The sequence below is a fragment of the Helianthus annuus genome, chromosome 9 (assembly GCF_002127325.2).
Source record: "Helianthus annuus cultivar XRQ/B chromosome 9, HanXRQr2.0-SUNRISE, whole genome shotgun sequence".
Taxonomy (NCBI): domain Eukaryota; kingdom Viridiplantae; phylum Streptophyta; class Magnoliopsida; order Asterales; family Asteraceae; genus Helianthus; species Helianthus annuus.
In genome coordinates, this window is record NC_035441.2 from 182,850,893 (window position 1) to 182,869,079 (window position 18,187).

The 18,187-nt window shown below is 38.5% G+C and overlaps 3 protein-coding genes across 7 annotated transcripts; 1 reads left to right on the forward strand and 2 right to left on the reverse strand.

Moving 5' to 3' along the window:
* The first annotated feature begins 2,942 nt into the window (after positions 1–2,942).
* On the forward strand, positions 2,943–4,238 carry LOC110880002 (chaperone protein dnaJ 8, chloroplastic). The gene is made up of 3 exons (XM_022128552.2): positions 2,943–3,315; positions 3,413–3,481; positions 3,904–4,238. Exons 1-3 carry the CDS (start codon positions 3,103–3,105, stop codon positions 4,090–4,092), a joined length of 471 nt encoding a protein of 156 aa, XP_021984244.1. The 5' UTR covers positions 2,943–3,102; the 3' UTR covers positions 4,093–4,238.
* Positions 4,239–8,201: 3,963 nt separating this feature from the next.
* On the reverse strand, positions 8,202–10,744 carry LOC110880001. Of its 5 annotated transcripts, none has more exons than XR_002559137.2 (4): positions 9,998–10,744; positions 8,673–9,820; positions 8,454–8,541; positions 8,202–8,342 (listed from the first exon to the last, which is right to left on the reverse strand). XR_002559137.2 is itself a non-coding variant. In XM_022128551.2 (2 exons), the coding sequence occupies exons 1-2, from the start codon at positions 10,118–10,120 to the stop codon at positions 9,284–9,286; spliced, it is 660 nt and encodes a 219-aa protein (XP_021984243.1). In that variant the 5' UTR covers positions 10,121–10,744; the 3' UTR covers positions 8,354–9,283. The 5 variants fall into 5 exon arrangements, 1 of the variants encoding a protein (XP_021984243.1); XR_004868158.1 differs by having other exon boundaries at positions 8,454–8,592; XR_004868159.1 differs by having other exon boundaries at positions 8,454–8,830; positions 9,292–9,820; positions 9,998–10,743.
* A 5,458-nt stretch (positions 10,745–16,202) lies between these two features.
* Positions 16,203–17,751, reverse strand: LOC110875088 (high mobility group protein B1-like). The gene is made up of 3 exons (XM_022123323.2): positions 17,723–17,751; positions 17,205–17,345; positions 16,203–17,022 (listed from the first exon to the last, which is right to left on the reverse strand). Exons 2-3 carry the CDS (start codon positions 17,325–17,327, stop codon positions 16,456–16,458), a joined length of 690 nt encoding a protein of 229 aa, XP_021979015.1. The 5' UTR covers positions 17,328–17,345; positions 17,723–17,751; the 3' UTR covers positions 16,203–16,455.
* Between the last annotated feature and the right edge of the window lie 436 nt (positions 17,752–18,187).

Sequence of the window (18,187 nt, forward strand, 5' to 3'; positions counted from 1 at the left end):
AGCGTTTTTTTATCTTTAAAACGAGTATACTATTGCTACATTTAAAAAAAAAAAATTAAAACCCAGTTGCGTAAAACGCAATAGAAAAACCATCAGTTACGTAAAACGCAATGAAAAAAAAAACCTAAAAAATGATATTTTTCTAAAACGCAATGCACCAAAAACACAAAGAAATGACTTATTTGTAAAACGCAATGGCCAGAAAACACATACAAATGTCTTATTTGTAAAACGCAATGGCCAGAAAACACATAAAAATGTGTTTTACCTAAAACGCAATGCACCAAAAACACAAAGAAATGACTTATTTGTAAAACGCAATGGCCAGAATACACTTAAAATGTCTGTTTTCTAAAACGCAATGGACTGAAAACACATAAAAAAGTGTTTTACCTAAAACGCAATGCACAAAAAACACAAAGAAATGTCTTATATGTAAAACGCAATGGTCAGAAAACACTTAAAAATGACTCATTTCTAAAACGCAATGGACACATAAAACTGTCTGTCACTGTGAACTGTCTGAATTGTCTACGAATTACTGTCTTCGAAATGAGCCAATTTCTTGAAAATTAATTTTTCTGATGCGTTTTTAGTACAGGGGCTCTGCCCCTTGGACCCCGCCAGGGGCTGTCGCCCCTGGGACCCTGCTACCGGGGGCTGCCGCCCCCGGACCCCCGCAAAGACCGTAAAACGCAATAACTAAATAAAAAACCCAGATCGTGAAAATGAAATTAAAGAATTTCTTACATAGATCGAAGCCGATTTCTTCATCAATTGACGAAATTTGAATGATAGAAACACTTATCAACGCTCGAATCAAACGAATCGAGTGATTATCTCCAAAATCACCGGAAAAAACGAGATTTTTTTATGAAATTAAACTGGGTTTTCTTCAAAAAAAGCTGAAGAACACGTTGATCGGGTCTGAATCATTGATTGGTGATGAAAATCGCACTATAATGTAGTGATTATTGAGATAGAAAGTGAAGAAATAGTTGAAAATGGTGGGTTTTTGAATTTACTGGGTTTTGAAAAAGGAAGAAGAAGGAGTTGGATTGACTAAAATATTCTTTCTCTTTATTTTAAAATTTGTCACATGTCATAATTCTATGGCTTCCTATCCTTCCTAGCGAAAATTAATTTCCTATTTAATCTTTTCCCTGAAAATGTAAACGCTAAAACTACAATAAATTCCACTAATTTCTATCCTTAATTTTATTTTGAACAAAAACTCCTAGATTTTCTATGTAAAATTTATCATAATCCACATTTTACAGGATTTAAAGTCACAAACGTTTTATTATAAAACACACTACTTAATCATAGCAAGATATTTCTTAAAAGCAATTTCCATCCTTTGTGATAATTCACCTCAAAGAAATAAAAGACTATGTGTATTGTGTAGTAGTGAAGGAAGATAATGTTCCATTTTTGGACATTATCCGTTATGTGGCGGTCCAGTCAATAATGGGGCATTAGGCCATGTGTAGTCATAAAGCCCTTTTAGGGGCGTTATGCGACATGTGGCGCGCCACGTGTGCGGGTGGGCGTTATGGGGCGTTATGCATTTAAGCCCGTAGTCATAAAGCCCCTACCCATCAATACCTAATTATTAATTTTCGTTTTTATTAAATAATTATAAAAACATTAACCTTTTTTTGATTGGTCCAAGCTTAATAACCTTCCCCCCTCACTCCTCCCTCACGCCGCGAACATATTCGCGCCTCCCCCAAATTTCTGAAACATGGCGCCTAGGGGGGTTGTGTTCCGGGCGTTTTTTGGGCGCCATGCTTGGCCAAAGCGCCCCATTACACAAGGGCTTATAGGGAATTTGTTTAACATAGAGTGTAGTGGTATAATGTCCAATAATGTCCCATCCAATGATTACACTTTTTTTTTTGTTTTTTTAATTAAAACTAATGAAGAAATAAGTGTAATGGCATGATTGGCCAAAAAAAATCTTTACCCGGCGTTTAATTTGGAACGCCTCAACCCAATTTTTGAAGAAAAACGCCCATGAGGGCGGTGGAGTGGCATTATAGGACGTTTTTTAAGGAAAAAACGCCAAAAACCCTACTACAACTTGTCTAATAGAGCTAGTATAAGATATTAATAGCTACAAAACATGTTGAATGCTAATATTACAAACAAAAACAAATACTCAATAGGCAATGTGAAGTTAATAAAGACACAATTTTAGCATTTTCACGTTGATCATGCCAACCTCGTTCTTATCCTAAAGAAATTAGATTTCATGTTTGTGTAGGGAATTAAAAGCAAAATTCAGACAAGTTGCTTCTTTTGTTTCTTTTGTGAGATATTATAACTTGCATACAAATTCTAGGTTTCACTACATACAAAGAAAGACACATCAACTAATATCCACGTGTTATTTTGAATATTTATTTTATCATATCGCACATAAACATTTAATATTTTCCTTTAACCAAGTTCCCGAAAATTTGCATATATAGTGCTAGTTTTTATAAAAGTATAAATTTGGACGAATACTTTTTCTTAAACAATGAGTTTCTTTAACTCTGTCACTTGTAAGTTTTGAACTCATGACCTTTAAACCTATCTTAAATGGTTATAAATATCTATTGACCACTAACCCCAATGATCCCAGTGATAAAAGTAGATCAATATGTGATGAATCCAAACATTTATTGCCGTTTTGGGAAAACTAATGTAAGTTGAAGGGCTAAATGTATAAATATTAAATACAAAAAGATTCCCAAACACGAATAATCTGACTAGGATGGTAACTAAAGATAAGCCATGTAAACCACAAAACGTTAATATACACGTCATCATGTTGCAATCAACTCTGAAAACAATGGATAAAGACCTTTCTCTCTCACACATTACACCTAAACACACACTATTCTCACCCTATATCTCCGATCCAACGGATGCCGTTTCTTCTCAAAATATTGACCGTTTATTTCACTCCAATCGATCAAATTGAATCATTATTCAATTCAATAAAAATCCATTTCGTTGTATTCATCCAAATCATACTCCACACACCTTCACGTATATAAATCAAATCCTCCAAGCTCATTTTCAAATATCATATATCACAAGAATTTATTTATGGCTGGTTTGATCAACGGATACGTTTCATCATCGTTGACTTCATCTTCATCATGTTGGAGAAAACTGAAGAATTCTCAAAGAAAAAAGGCTGTTAAAGTTAGTTGTGTTTCGTCTAGTCATATAGTTTCGGATCCGTATAAAACTTTGAGTATTCGCCCCGATGCTTCTGAATCCGAGGTTAAAAAGGCGTTTAGACAGCTTGCTTTGAAGGTATAACTTTATATACATCTTGTTTAAATGTTTATTACAGTTTTATTTTGGTGTATTTATTTAATTAGTTACGGTTTGGTTTTCGATTGAATTTCAGTATCATCCGGATGTGTGTAGAGGAAGCAATTGTGGAGTGCAGTTTCACCAGATTAATGAAGCTTACGATGTACGCATACTCTCACTCTATTGAAATTTGAAATTTTACAGTCTAGTGGCATTTTGAGGTGAGATAATACTTTGAGACCAAAGGTTATGGGTTCGATTCTCATAAAAGGGTTTTTTCGATATTTATTACGTTTTCTCTTGAATTGGTTTATAGACATTATGCCTAGTGGAGATGGATATGATCAGATGGTTTCGCTGTGGCACGATGATACTCCAATGATTCGTCAGTGATCCAAATTTGCCGTTAAAAAAAAATTTAATTTAATGTTTTAATAATAATTTAGAGTTATACGAGCCGGACACAATTTAAAAGTCAGTGGGACCTTAAATTTAATTTCAAAAGTGACATGATAGTGCTTGATTAAAAAATAAGAATAAAATATTAAAATGTTAATGATTTTTGGATGATGATTTGATTTGCAGATGGTGATGAGTAACTTGAGAGAAGAAACAAGTGTGGATGAGATGGATAAGTACGGACCGTCGGATGCAGGGATCGACGAACCGATGAGGGGAATGGACGATCCGGATTGGGACATGTGGGAAGAGTGGATGGGTTGGGAAGGTGCAGGAATTAGAGATTATACTTCACACATTAATCCGTACATATGAAAGACTTCAAGATCCAGGGGGAGATGATTGTATAAATGTTCAGCCCTAATTGTACATAAGTTTATGTTGATTTTATGATTATTATGTAATTATCTCACAATGGAAAAAAACAAAGTTGTTTTGAATTATCATCCTTTTTGTTGAAACACAAATTGTAAACTCCACCACCAGTGTTCTCATAGCTGCAACCATTGTGCCGCGACCTCTATGTGTTATCACTAACCAATAACCGTCACAAAACTAGTAGGGCAAAACGATTCTTAATTGTTAAGCCACTAAAAATAAGGGGTCAAAACCAATAACCAATAGTCCGAAAGCGTCATGGAGAGCAACAAAAGTCCATAGAAAGCGCCATGGAAGCGACATAAGTCAGTAGACCACCTAATCGACACCAACGAGTAAAATCTCCTTGTGCGTTAGGACTCCATAGAGACAACAAAGAATGCGCTAAACAAGTGTTTGTATAGGGTCTCTAAAAATCTTAGGGATGAGCACCGATCCTAACGTCTTAGACAACCAAAAAACAATTGATTAGATCATACTATTTAGAAGCTTACTTGGGGGTAGAAAATCCAGGGGAACTAGATGATCTACAAGAATATCCCAATCCTAATAATTATGCTTTTAGGCTATAGGGTGTGGTCATGACCCTAATGACCACCATGACCCTCCATGTTAGTGCCATGTAACTTATCTCTAATCCATCATCCAAAACCACTACCCTAAGAGTGTGGTAATAACCCAAACCACTAGCCTCTTATTTATATTTGTATAAAGAAAAAAAGGAAATGATTTGTTGAAAAATGGAAACGAGGGTCATGGTTGCCATGGTTTAATCTATGCAAACCATGGTGGATCAATTAAGGGGGTGGTGTAACCTTCCATTCATGTTCCTATGTGGCAAATCATGTTCCAACCATGACCCCCACACCCTGTAGCCTTATATTTTTATGTATAGCCAATTCCTCAATATCTTGTTCACTCGCAACAAAAAATTTCCTTGTGCGTCGAAAAAACATTCTTTTTGGGGGAGAGATACTGTTTCAACGATCAAGTCACAAGGATCTAACATATATAAATTTAACGTAGGGTTAGCGGTTCTAGAAACCATAAATACAGATTTGTTTGGTATTGCTTTCCCGTATTTCAAATACTTCATACAATACCGAATAAGGGTGTCCGGGGCGTACAGCGGGGACCCCATCGGTGACCACATCCACCGATCGGGAACACCGCCGCCAACGTTGCGGGGACCCGAATCGGGGAGTGGAATAGGCATGGGTTCACCGCTTGGTTTGGCTCATTTTTCGAAATAAGACCGTTGATAAACGGTCATTTTTATTAAAAAAAAAATCAACTTTTTTAAACAACATATATTTAAACAACCTAAATCAATTTTTTTACCACACTCACCACTCTCAAACTCACACCAAAACTCTCAAACTCCAATCTTTCAAATACAAAATGGATTCCAAGCTTCCGTTTCTTTCTACCCTACCCGACTTTCCCGACGATGGAGATGCATCGTCAAGCGATAGTAGCTTAATTTTCTTCCAAAATCTCATCCAACAAGCGGAGCTACTAGACACGGCATCGTCTAGTAAAAAAAATTATGTCCGTCGAGATCGTGAGGGGGGCCATGAGACACTCATGGCCGATTATTTTGATGAAAATCCAAAATTTAATGAAGATACTTTTCGTCACAGATTTCGTATGTCCAAGTCTTTGTTCCTAAAAATTGTTACTGACGTGGAAGCGTATGACGACTGGTTTCAAGAAGGCTTAGATGGGAGAATGAAGAAAAGTTTTACACCGTTGCAAAAGGTTACTTCGGCAATTAAACAACTTGCAACCGGTAACCCACCAGACGAGGGGGACGAGTATTTAAATATGTCTGAAAGGACCTCTCGTGAGTGCCTTGAATATTTCTGCGAGACGGTCTGTAAAAGTTATGGCGGTGAATTCCTACGTAAACCAACGAGCCACGACGTCGCGCTATTGTATCAGGCTCATGAGTAGAGGCATCACCTACCTGGTATGTTGGGTAGTCTGGATTGTACACACTTCGTCTGGAGAATGTGCCCCACAGAATTGCGTGGACAATACATGAGAGGCGATCATCAATACCCGACGGTTATGTTAGAAGCGTTAGCGTCTCAATATTTGTGGATTTGGCATGCTTTTTGTGGGCCTGCGGGTTCACAAAACGACATCAACGTGCTGCAACAATCTCCGTTATTTCTTGCTCAACGAAACGGAACGGCGCCAAATTGTCCATTTCAAGTGAACAACCACTTATACAAACGCGGGTATTATCTTACTGATGAGATCTACCCTACCTGGTCCGTGTTTGTGAAGTCTTTTCCATATCCACACGACCCGAATGAAAAAAAGTTCAAGAGGCAACACGAGGCCGCAAGAAAAGATGTGGAACGGGCGTTTGGTGTGTTAAAGTCGAAGTGGGGAATACTAAATCGTCCAATGCGTTCGAAAACGGTGAGAAAGATAAGGACCATCGTGTATACGTGCCTTATTTTACACAACATGATTATAAAAGACGACGGAAGGGCGATAGCACCGGTACATATTCAAGATCCTCCAGTCGAACCCGTCTTCGATGATACAGCCTATACGGAGCTCATTGACGAAGACACGCATTGGAGGCTAAAACACGATCTCGTTGAGCATCTCGGAAGTTTAGATTTGCCTCACCTTGAAGTTGATTCGGACACGAGTAGTTTGTTTTTATATTTTTCTTGTTTGAATGTATTTTTTTTTCTAGTTTGAATGTATTTTTTTTTCTAGTTTGAATGTATTTTTTTTTTAATTTAGTGAAATGTCTTTTATTTAATTTTTATTTTTATTAATCTTTTTTAATTTGTAAACATGCATCATTTTACAAAAAAAAAAAAAAAAAAAAAAAACCAACTCCCCTAAGAGGGGAGTGCCGCCATCAAAATGGGGTGTTAGGGGAGTATTAGAGGGGACTTGACGTGGCAATAGCTGGTTGGTCGGGCGTAAGAGAGGGGACTCACCTATTAGGTGAGCATCCCCTTACACCCTAATATAGCGAGTGAACCCATTTTTAATTTCTTTTTATAAAATATAATCAACTTAAATTCAAGCTCATTTTGGTTAGAAATATGTTTTGACCTTATCCAAATCGATATATGTCTTTTAATTCCTAGGGAATGAACCTTTTTAAAATGTCTTTTTTGAGAAAACCAAATAGATTGTCATTATGGGTGTGCCATACCTCTATAGATATATTAGAAAACTATTACACCATGGAAATGAGATACATGAGCAACATTAAGATATTCAACCTCGACATAAGAATGAGAGACAATAGCCTTAGTAGACCAAGATAACAAATTATCACCCAAGAACATATATTCATATAATACCCAAAAGTGGATCAATAAGTAGTGACACATATAGTTGAAACCCACGATCTAAGGTTCCAATAATGTAACACACACTACGCTTGAGAGCATTAAAGTGTGGCCCCCAAGGATAACGCATATATAGATAAATTTGTTAAATTGCACTGGATATGTCTGGACGAGTAAACGTTGAGTACTGTAAAGCACCAACAAGGTATTGATATAACGAGGGGTCTTCAACCAGGGGGACGTAAGACAACTTTAGCATTAGTGTCAACAAGAGTAGAATTCAGCTTACAACAAAGACATCCAAAGATGCAAAGTTCAGAGCAAGCCAACAAGGGGGGGGGGGGGGGGTTTGTTGAAAGGCAGGAATGCCCACAAATCAATTACTTACCGAAGTCGGTATTGGGTTTGAGATCATTAAGACGGGTTATTTTATATGAAGAGGTTTCATGGCATTGGAAGAAATGGAGAAAGAATTGCCTGGTTTGTGTGTTCAAGTAGTAGAACAATGCTTTGATCTAGATTGGCTTACAGAGTAAATATCTTTGTTCTGTAATTATTAAATAGATAAACATATGAAATTAATGGAGAAATGAAGTCCCATACTCTAATATATCAGCACCTTCGTAACACAGACTATGATACATTACCAAATACAATATTTAATAATTTACTTACTAAAAGTGATATACAGAGAACTAACCGTACTATTAAACATAAGTTTTTTTTTTTTTTTTTTTTTTCGTATTTATTGGGTTTACTCCTGAATTGGTGTATAGACATTATGCCTAGTGAAGATGGATATGACCGGGTGGTTCCAATGGTGACACGATGATATTCCAGTGATCCGTCAGTGATCTAAATTTGCCGTTCAAAAAAAAAAAATTAAACATAAAGGTTAATTCATTAAAATTAGTAAACATAGAACATATATAATATTACGCAAAATAAAATTAACTTAAAACCTACTAAAATGGCTAGAAACTTGATCTTCAAATCTTTGGGACACTTGAGGATGTCTGCAATTGCTTGCAGCTGCTCAACGTCTTTCTTGTTCCTAATTAAGACAAAACTTGATCTTCAAATCTTTGGGTCAGAACATGAAACACTTTTTCATCAGGGAAAACACCAAATTAGCCTCATCGACCAAATAAATTAAGAACTTAACCTTTTACTTTTACAACTTACCAAAATGCCCAATGACCCCTCTCCTGTGCGATATGGCGCAGCACGTACTTTGTTCCTGTGCCATTGATTCCTCGTTTTCCTCAGCCCTCCTTCTAGGTTAGTTTCTCCTACGCCAAGTAGGGTGGCGATGGGAATCTCATGCGCCAATTCTTCAACTCCTGCGCCATTTAAAACCATTGAAGGGTAATTTTTTGAAAAAAAAATCAGTTTCGCTCTTTTTTTCCAACGCCGGTCGTTGTCGTATTTTTCTACGTCATTGTCGTACTCGGTTCGTTATCGGTCATCTTATTTCTCTCAGTTCGTCTACACCATCCGAGTTTCATCTCCTGTGTCACTGATCGTCATCCGGGTTGGTTTCACACAATGGATTTTAGCATTTATTTATACTCAATTTATTTATATATAAATCTTACTTGTTCAGATCCGTTGGTTCACAAAAAAAAAATAAAAAAATAAAAAACAATGGGATATAGTAAAACACAGTTTTAACTAAAACAATGTATGCGCTAGTTGGTTGAACGCCCCAGATTTGTTTATAACTTGGCTAAATAGATACTGCCACATTAACTTTCAAATAGGGTAAAACAAAGTTTTAACAATATTTGGTAAAATTACTTACACTCTCTCCTTTGACGTTTGACAGAAACATCGACCTCGGACTTGAACTCCAGTTCGCCCTTGACCTTGCCCTTCCCCTCGGCCCCGAAGTCCAAGCCCTCGCCCTCGTCCTCATCCTCGAGGACCTCTTCCTCGCCCTCGTCCTCATCCTCATCCTCGAGGACCTCTTCCTCGCCCTTGCTATCTCTCACATACCCGTACCTATACTTGACCAACTCACAGTCATCGTCACTGTCACTCCAACTAAAATGTGGGGGGATCTCATTCTCATCCCTTCCGAGGATATCTCTTAAGTACTCATCATCAGTCAAGTCTGTATATTGGTTCAAACCCTCGGCATGAAATACTGGGGGTTCATCTGCAACAAAAGCTTCATAAGCATCTATATAACGGAGATTTATTTGGAACGACTTAAATCTATGCTTCTTCTCATCTTCGGTTTTGTATTCTTTCTTGTACTGTTTGATGTAGTCCTCAAAACGCTCCTCGTCAGATTTCGCAGATGCAGCCATCGGTCCAAATCGCCCCTCCTGTTTTACAAATAAAAAATTGCTGGTGAATGAATCATAGGATATTATTTATAACAGATCCATGACACTTATGTTTCATGATTCTTTGTTGCTACTTGTTTCATCTAAAGACATGAACCGTTGATCTGAGTTGTTGTCATAAACTATCATCATCGGACATCGTATTTAAAAACTCACCTGGAGATTAATTTTAAACGTCTCGAATCTAATCTCCTTCTCCTTGTCGCTTTTGTATACTTTGTTCTGCTTTTTCATCCACTTCTCAAAACGTTTCCTGTTAGCTTCGTCGGATGCAGCCATCGCTCCAAATCGCGCCTCTTGTATTTAAAAAAATAATCTGGAAAATCAAAGGAGGAATTTTATCATATATATCACACATGTGCTTTAAAACCATATAGATCAAACCCTAATAACTTACTTTTGAGAGATAAATAAAACTTGTTGATTTAATCAGCTATACAAAAACTAATAAGAATCAAAACATATGTAACCTCTAAGGGGACTAGGGGTGGTTCACTAGTGATAGAATTTATCACTCACAAGCACCAATCAAGTTTCGCCATGTCATTGACCATTTTTCCATCACTCACAACCATTTTTAGTGGGGGTGGTCATCACTCACCACCACACCCAACAATTTCCCCCAACCAACAAATACCCTCACAAAAATAAACCATAACGCGTGATGGAGATAACGAAAATCGGTTTCCGTTAATGTATAACGCGTTGAAGTGTGTAGCGGCGGTCGAGTTCAACGCGTTATGGTTGAGCACGTTATACTATCACGGAATCTTTGGAGACCGCCCCGGGTCCCCTAAACCCTAATCGTCTGAACGAGATGAAAGCGATTATGTGTAACTCACCCATATTATCGGGTATTTTTGTAAAACACGCGGCAAAACATAATAATAAAAATAATAATATGCATGATCCTAGTTACTAATGCAAAACAAAGAAAAATAAAGATTACGAACATGAAAACCACAAATGCAAAACAAATAGTTCGTACATACCTTTTTAAGAAAAGTTGAAATTGAAATTGAGAAGAAGGTCAATGTGGAAAAAAGTATTTGTATGGGAAAGCATGGGCCTAGGCCGCCCATTCTAAGATTTTATTTTATGTTTGTAATTATTGGGCCTTTTTGTGTAGTAGAGGTGGGTTAATTTTAATAACCCTTATATCTGTTATTAATTTGACTTTTTTTTTTACTTTAACTAGTCTTTTTCAATGACGCGCGTTGCGTGAAAGGCATTGGTGTTTTCGACCGACATCATCCTGCAACTCTTCTTTTAACTGTTTCAATTCTTGCAAAGACTGAGCGTAAACCCTAACTCTTGTTTTACAGGATTCTTGTTTGGGGCATGGGTTGACACGTGGACTTCGAGCCTCCCCGCTGATAAGTGACGTGTTGGGTCGGTTAAGAAAAAAAAGCCTAAAGCGTTAGGTAGATTTCGAACAGGGCGAGCTTGTCAAACGGCTTCCGCTCCTTGCCCCGGAACTCGATGTTGGCCACCGCCACCCGGTTTTCGTGACTTATATCACCACCTGGGACGCTATCGTAGTAGGCTTTAAAACGGTCGAGCTTCGGTCGTAGCTCGCGCCACTTGTGTTAGCACGCGTTTAAACTGTGCCGGTTGTTCCCCACGTTGTGCCGATAGCTAGCGAAAGCTTCCGGCCAGTAACGGGTCTCACCGGGTTGGCTGCCCTTCATCGCGTTGTGCCGGTATCAAGTGTGGGGAGTTGGTTCGGGTAGGTGGAGCGAAGGGTTGGGGTAGCGATGTGGACAGGTGGTGGGGTTGGAGGGTTTTATAGTGACTTGGGTGAACCGTTTGGCTTGGCCAAATAGTTATTTTTAAAATTTAAACCTAGCCGCTATGGCCTAGCCAACCAAGCCAATGAGAGCCGGCCACGGAGGACCTAGCGCCAAACAGTTATTTTTTAAAATTTAAACCTAGCCGCTACGGCCTAGCCAACCCAGCGCCAATGAGAGCCGGCGACGGAGGACCGCTAGGCATGTCCAACGCCCGGGCTAAAGCCAAACGGTTATTTTTTAAAATTTAAACCTAGCCGCTATGGCCTAGCCAACCAAGCCAATGAGAGCCGGCCACGGAGGACCTAGCACCAAACGGTTATTTTTTAAAATTTAAACCTAGCTGCTATGGCCTAGCCAACCCAGCCAATGAGAGCCAGCCACAGAGGACCGCTAGGAATGCCCAACGCCTGGGCTAAAACTCCCGCTCAAGGGACCACGCCGAAACCCAAACCCACCCGGGGTGGTGACTTGGGCATTTGTACCCAAACCACGGCCCAACCCTCGCCCCAATATAAGCCAAACGGTTATTTTTTAAAATTTAAACCTAGTCGCTATGGCCTAGCCAACCAAACCAATGAGAGCCGGCCACGGAGGACCTAGCGCCAAACGGTTATTTTTTAAAATTTAAACTTAGCCGCTATGGCCTAGCCAACCCAGCCAATGAGAGTCGGCCACGGAGGACCGCTAGGCATGCCCAACGCCCGGGCTGAAACTCCCGCCCAATGGGCCACGCCGAAGCCCATACCCACCCAGGGTGGTGACTTAAGCATTTGTATCCAAACCACGGCCCAACCCTCATCCCAATATAAAAAAGATCACGTAATAAATAAAGAACTAAAAGTAAAAAATAATAAAAAATCAAAACTGAATGTACTGTTCATTCAGTTTTGATTTTATCATATATGAACTAGTTATTTTCCGCCCGCGCGCTGCGGCGGGACCCAATGACTACAAAAGGCGTGTCAGCAACGGCAAACAGATACCGAATATCAAAACATAAATAAAATGACGTGGTAATCCGTCATAAAAAACGATTTTAAATAACCTAATATATAATAATAGGACCCACACGCCCTACATGTTGGAAATTCGGTTGTTTTCGGTTCATTTATTACGGTGCTAACACGTTAAAATATGGATGAGCTCGGTATCGGTAACGGCAGCGAAAGTACTGATCCGGAAAATCATCGAAATTAGGTACCGGCACCGAAAATGCTTGGTACAATACGGTATGGTATTTGAAGGTAAAAATCAATAAATACAGGTATGGTGCTAGACCTGTGTCGAACCGAAAGTAACGATTCTGAAAACGCCAAAAGGTGGGTACCAAATTGGTACCGAAAATGATTTGGTATAGTAAATTTGGTACCGATACGATACCGGTTCGTTTACAGGATTTGGTACGATTTGCTCATCAATATTCTAAATATCCAAGTTAATACTACATGCTACAATTCATTTATTACAGAAAAAGACAAAAAGAAGCAAAATAAGTTGTTGTGTATATAAAACCTCATTCAAACGAAATACAGTTTACTTACTGTGTATGAAAAGTAATCTAAACGGTGCAATTACTTGCATTGATGCGTTGCTACAGGATTTGATGAGCTCAGTACCAACCGGTACCGAAAATACCGTTACCGAAATCCCCAAAAGTGGGTACCGGTACCGAATATACCTAGTATGGTACAGTTCGGTACCGGTCGGTACTGGTACGACACCGTTATTTAAGGGTAAAAACCGTTGAATACCTGTGCAGAACCGGTACCGAAAATACACCGGTTTGGTAAATTTGAGACCGGTACCTATACCCGATACCATTTGCTCATCTCTTAATAATGTTACTATTCATTCCATTCTAATTTTAAATAATTCTAATTCTAATTTTAATTTAATTTAATAATAATAAATCACTATTCAAAATCACTATTCATTCGGTTTAATTTTTATCATATATAAATTGGTTTTTACTTTAACGGTTATTTTTTTAATTGTTTCGGTTAATCATTAACTAATTTGGTTATTTTCGGTTAATAACCGTTTTTTTTTTGCTTTTTTTCTGCCTTTTTCAGGGGTTTTTTTTTCAGTTAACCAGTTAATAACCGGTTCCTATACTAAATATTTATAACCAGTTATTAACCTTTGGTTAAAAATAATCACTATATGGTTATTCCTCGAGTGATTATTAACCGGTCCCGGTTTCGGTTAATAACCTGTTGCAGTTAATTAACTGGTTATTTTGTGCACCTCTACTGCATTGTAGCAACCTATATGGGTAGAGTCGAGATAGGGATTTGATGCTTTTTACTCGAAATCGCAAGCATCGGCCAATGGAAACTAAAGGCTTTTATATTTCGATACAAGTTCTCAATCTTAAAAGCAGTGGCGGACCCAATTTTTTAGGGGTGGGATCAGGGAATTTAATTGCATTTTCAAATGGTGCGATCGGGTATTTTTTTGCCTAAACAACTATACACTTATTTTTCTAGGGGTGGGGGGGGGAGTGTCCCCGCAATAATCACTTTGTAGAAGATCCAATTATTCCGAGCCCTCCAAACGACCCAACAAGCAACCAAAATGGCCTATTGTTAAAGTTTCTAATAAGTTTGTGTATTTGTGAGAATAAAAGGTTTATCAAGTTTTTTTTAGACTTAAGTGTGATTTACATCCATTTGGTGTGTTCAATTTTGCCATTTTAGATCAAATTTCAAAATTGTATCATTTTCCTCCCTAACATTCTCGAAACGTGTCATTTTAGTAAAAAAAACTAACCCTATTAAAAAAAAACTCAGTTAGCACAGGGACCAAAATGACACTTTATTCTAGATTTTTTAGACTGAATTGACACGTTTCGAGAATGTCAGGAAGGAAAATGATACAATTTTGAAATTGGGAAAATAGCCAAAATGGCCTTGACCTGGTCAACTTTTCCAATATAGCCAATCCAGAGGTCTTGTGAAGACGTCTCCACACACCCGTAACGTCTTAAGACGTTTCATCATGAACAACTTTGGTCTCTGTGAGTGTGGGGCCCTGGCACTGAACACATCTGCTTTTGTCAGATCAGTCACTCACTACCTTTAGATCCAAATGGGGATCTCATGTCACCACGACACGTTTCATGGTTACTAGTAACATTTGTATGTATGGGGGTATGTTTGGACAACCTACATAGTGGGAGGGGGGGGGGGGGTTTGGAACTATTGCCTCACTCACATCACATTGGTGCACAGAGGTGTACTAATTTGGATGCACGTGAGTCTCCCCAACTATTCCTCTTTCTTCTTCACTGAGCACCACCACCACCTTCACCGAGCACCACCACCACCACCACCCTCACCAAGCACCACCACCCTCCACCGAGCACCTCAACCCTCCACCACCACCACCACCGTAAACCACCACGGCACGGTCACATACCAACCAACCACCACCATCACCTACCAACAATCGTCACTCTCCGCCCACCACAACCACCACCCACCACAAAAACCGGTACTAACCTGATGAAGAAACAATGTGGTGGTGACGTTAGTCGCCGTAAAAGAAGAGGTGTCGTCGGAGAGGAGTTGCAGGTTAACGGAGGTGGTGGAGGGGTTGGAGGGGTTGGACGACGAAGGTGATGGTGGCCGGAGGACTCGTCGGAGAAGATGAAGGAATTACAGTTGTGTCAGAAAGTGACGGAAAATGAATGTGAAAGCTAGTTGCAGGTTCCAGTGAATGAACGTGAAAAGCTTTTGGAGCCAAGCTAACGTCTCGCGCCATCTTCGAAACATCTCAGCTGAGAGGCTTGAGGTCGGCTGAACCCGTGGGTAACGTCTCAAGCCACCTTCAGACGTCTCGGCTAAGACGTTTTAAGAGATGTCACTAGGTTGTCGGAAACGTGGAGCCATTTAATTGGTGAATGCTTAAGACGTTACGGGTGTGTGGAGACGTCTCCACAAGACGTCTGGATTGGCTATAATGGAAAAGTTGACCGGGTCAAGGCCATTTTGGCTATTACCCCTTTGAAATAAGCCACAAAATAATAGGGAGGGACGTAAATGACACTTAACTCTTTTCTTATTAAAAAATAAGCCAAAAAATAACCATATAATGCGTAATGTGTTTGTGATTTAGTCCATAGCCAAGACGGTGGCTTGTCCTTCTATCGCCCGCCACATGCTTTCCGCCTGGCTTTGTCGCTCCGCATTGCATGCATATGCTCTCAGACAATAACTCGCAAATCATTCGATTCTTTTTAACGTGTTAAATAATACTATAACTTAATGTAATATTTTAATCCGGCTTGTTTCGATCACATCGGATGATATAACTCTATAACATATCATTTTTAGTAAAGAATCTTTTTTCAGTCATTAAGGTTTTCCTCTGATAAAATATATTCATTAATCATTATAATCTGTCATTCTGTCGATTAAAAATGTTACACTTTTTTATATTGGAGTAACATGTTATCTTATATTCCTATTTCAATAAACATATTGCTTTTATTTATAAACTGTATTTAAAAAAAACATATCTAAAAAAGTGTCAAAATAAACCATCTTCAATTCACAATATGATTATTCATCGGAAAGAAAAGTACGGAACTTGCCTAATATAGATGCTGCCACAATAAGGAAAACACAGTTTTAACTAAAACAATGTATGCGCTAGTTGGTTGAACACCCCAGATTTGTTTATAACTTGGCTAAATAGATACTGCCACATTAACTTTCAAATAGGGAAAAACAAAGTTTTAACAATATTCTCTAATTTCTAGTTTGTAAAAACAAAGATTTGTTTATAGTTGGCTTGTATTGGTAAAATTACTTACAGCTAGCCTTTCCTTTGACGTTTGACAGAAACATCGACCTCGACCTCAAGTTCTCCCTTGACTTTGCCCTTGCCCTCGGCCCCGAAGTCCACGCCCTCGCCCTCGAGGACCTTGTCCTCTTCTTCTTCTTCCCCGTCCTCTTCCTCGTCCTCTTCCTCTTCTTCTTCCTCGTCCTCTTCCTCGTCCTCTTCCTCGTCCTCGTACTCATCCTCGCCCTCGCCCTTGGCATCTCTCACGTACCCGTGCCTGTACCAGACCATCTCACCGTCACTATCACTGTCACTCCAACTAACATCTGGGGGGATCGCATCCCTTCCAAGGACCTCTCTTAAGTACTCAACAAGAGTCAAGTCCGAATATTGGGTCAAACCCTTGGCATGAAATACTGGGTGTTGATCTGCAACAAAAGCTTCATAAGCATCTATAACACGGAGATTTGTTTGGAACGACTTGAATCTTTTCTTCTTCTCATCTTCGGTTTTGTATTCTTTCTTGTACTGTTTGATGTAGTCCTCAAAACGCTCCTCGTCAGATTTCGCAGATGCAGCCATCGGTCCAAATCGCCCCTCCTGTTTTACAAATAAAAAAATTGCTGGTGAATGAATCAAAGGAGATTATTTATAACAGATCAATGACACTTATGTTTCATGAATATTTGTTGCTAGCTACTTGTTTCATCTAAAGACATGAACCGTTGATCTGAGTGGTCATCATAAACTACCATCATCGGACATCGTATTTAAAAAGTTACCTGGAGATTAATTTTGAACGTCTCGAATCTAATCTCCTTCTCCTCCTCGCTTTTGTATACTTTGTTGCGCTTTTCCATCCACTCCTCAAATAATTTCCTGGCAGCTTCGTCGGATGCAGCCATCACTCCAAATCGCCCCTCCTGTATGGAGAATCAATAATGGAATTTTATATTTTATATATAACACTCACGCGCTTTAAAACCATATAGATCAAACCCTAGCTAATAACTACAACTACGTACTTTTAAGAGGTAGATAATAAAACTTGTTGATTAATTTAAGCTATACAAACACACCAAATCCTAACAGAAAGAATCAAAGCATACGTAACCTGATAATCCGTCCAAACCCTAATCTAATCGGTTGCCATAAAAAAAGAAAACCATACCCTAATTCGTCTGAACGAGATGAAAGCGAGCGATTAGGTTTTGTTTTGTGCAACTTACCACCCATATTGTCATAAGTCGAAAAGTGAGATTACGAACACCAAAAAACACACATGCAAAACAAATCGTACCTTTGTGAAGAAAAGTTGAAATTGAATGAAATTCTAGTAGGTTAACGTGGAAATAATATATTTGTATAGAAAAGCATGGGCTAGGCCCAATTCTAAGTTTTTTTTTTTATTTTAATCTATACTATATAATAAAAGAAACCTGATTTTGGACACGTGTCATTCATTGAAGATGTCTATATTTGTAATTTTCTACCTTTTCATACTTAATATTATTATTTACCAAATTAACCCTCAATTGTAAATAATTATTATTTAATTTAAATTATTAAATATTAATTAAATTAATATAAATCTTATAACTCTAAATTATATGTACCAATGAAAACAAACCTGGAGACAAAGACGTAAAGGTGGATAAATATTAGACGTAAAGGTGGATAAATATTTTTTATGTTTCCAACAGATTTAAAATAACTTATCATTTTAAAGGTATTAGTTTATTAACTCGGTGTTATACGGAGAATC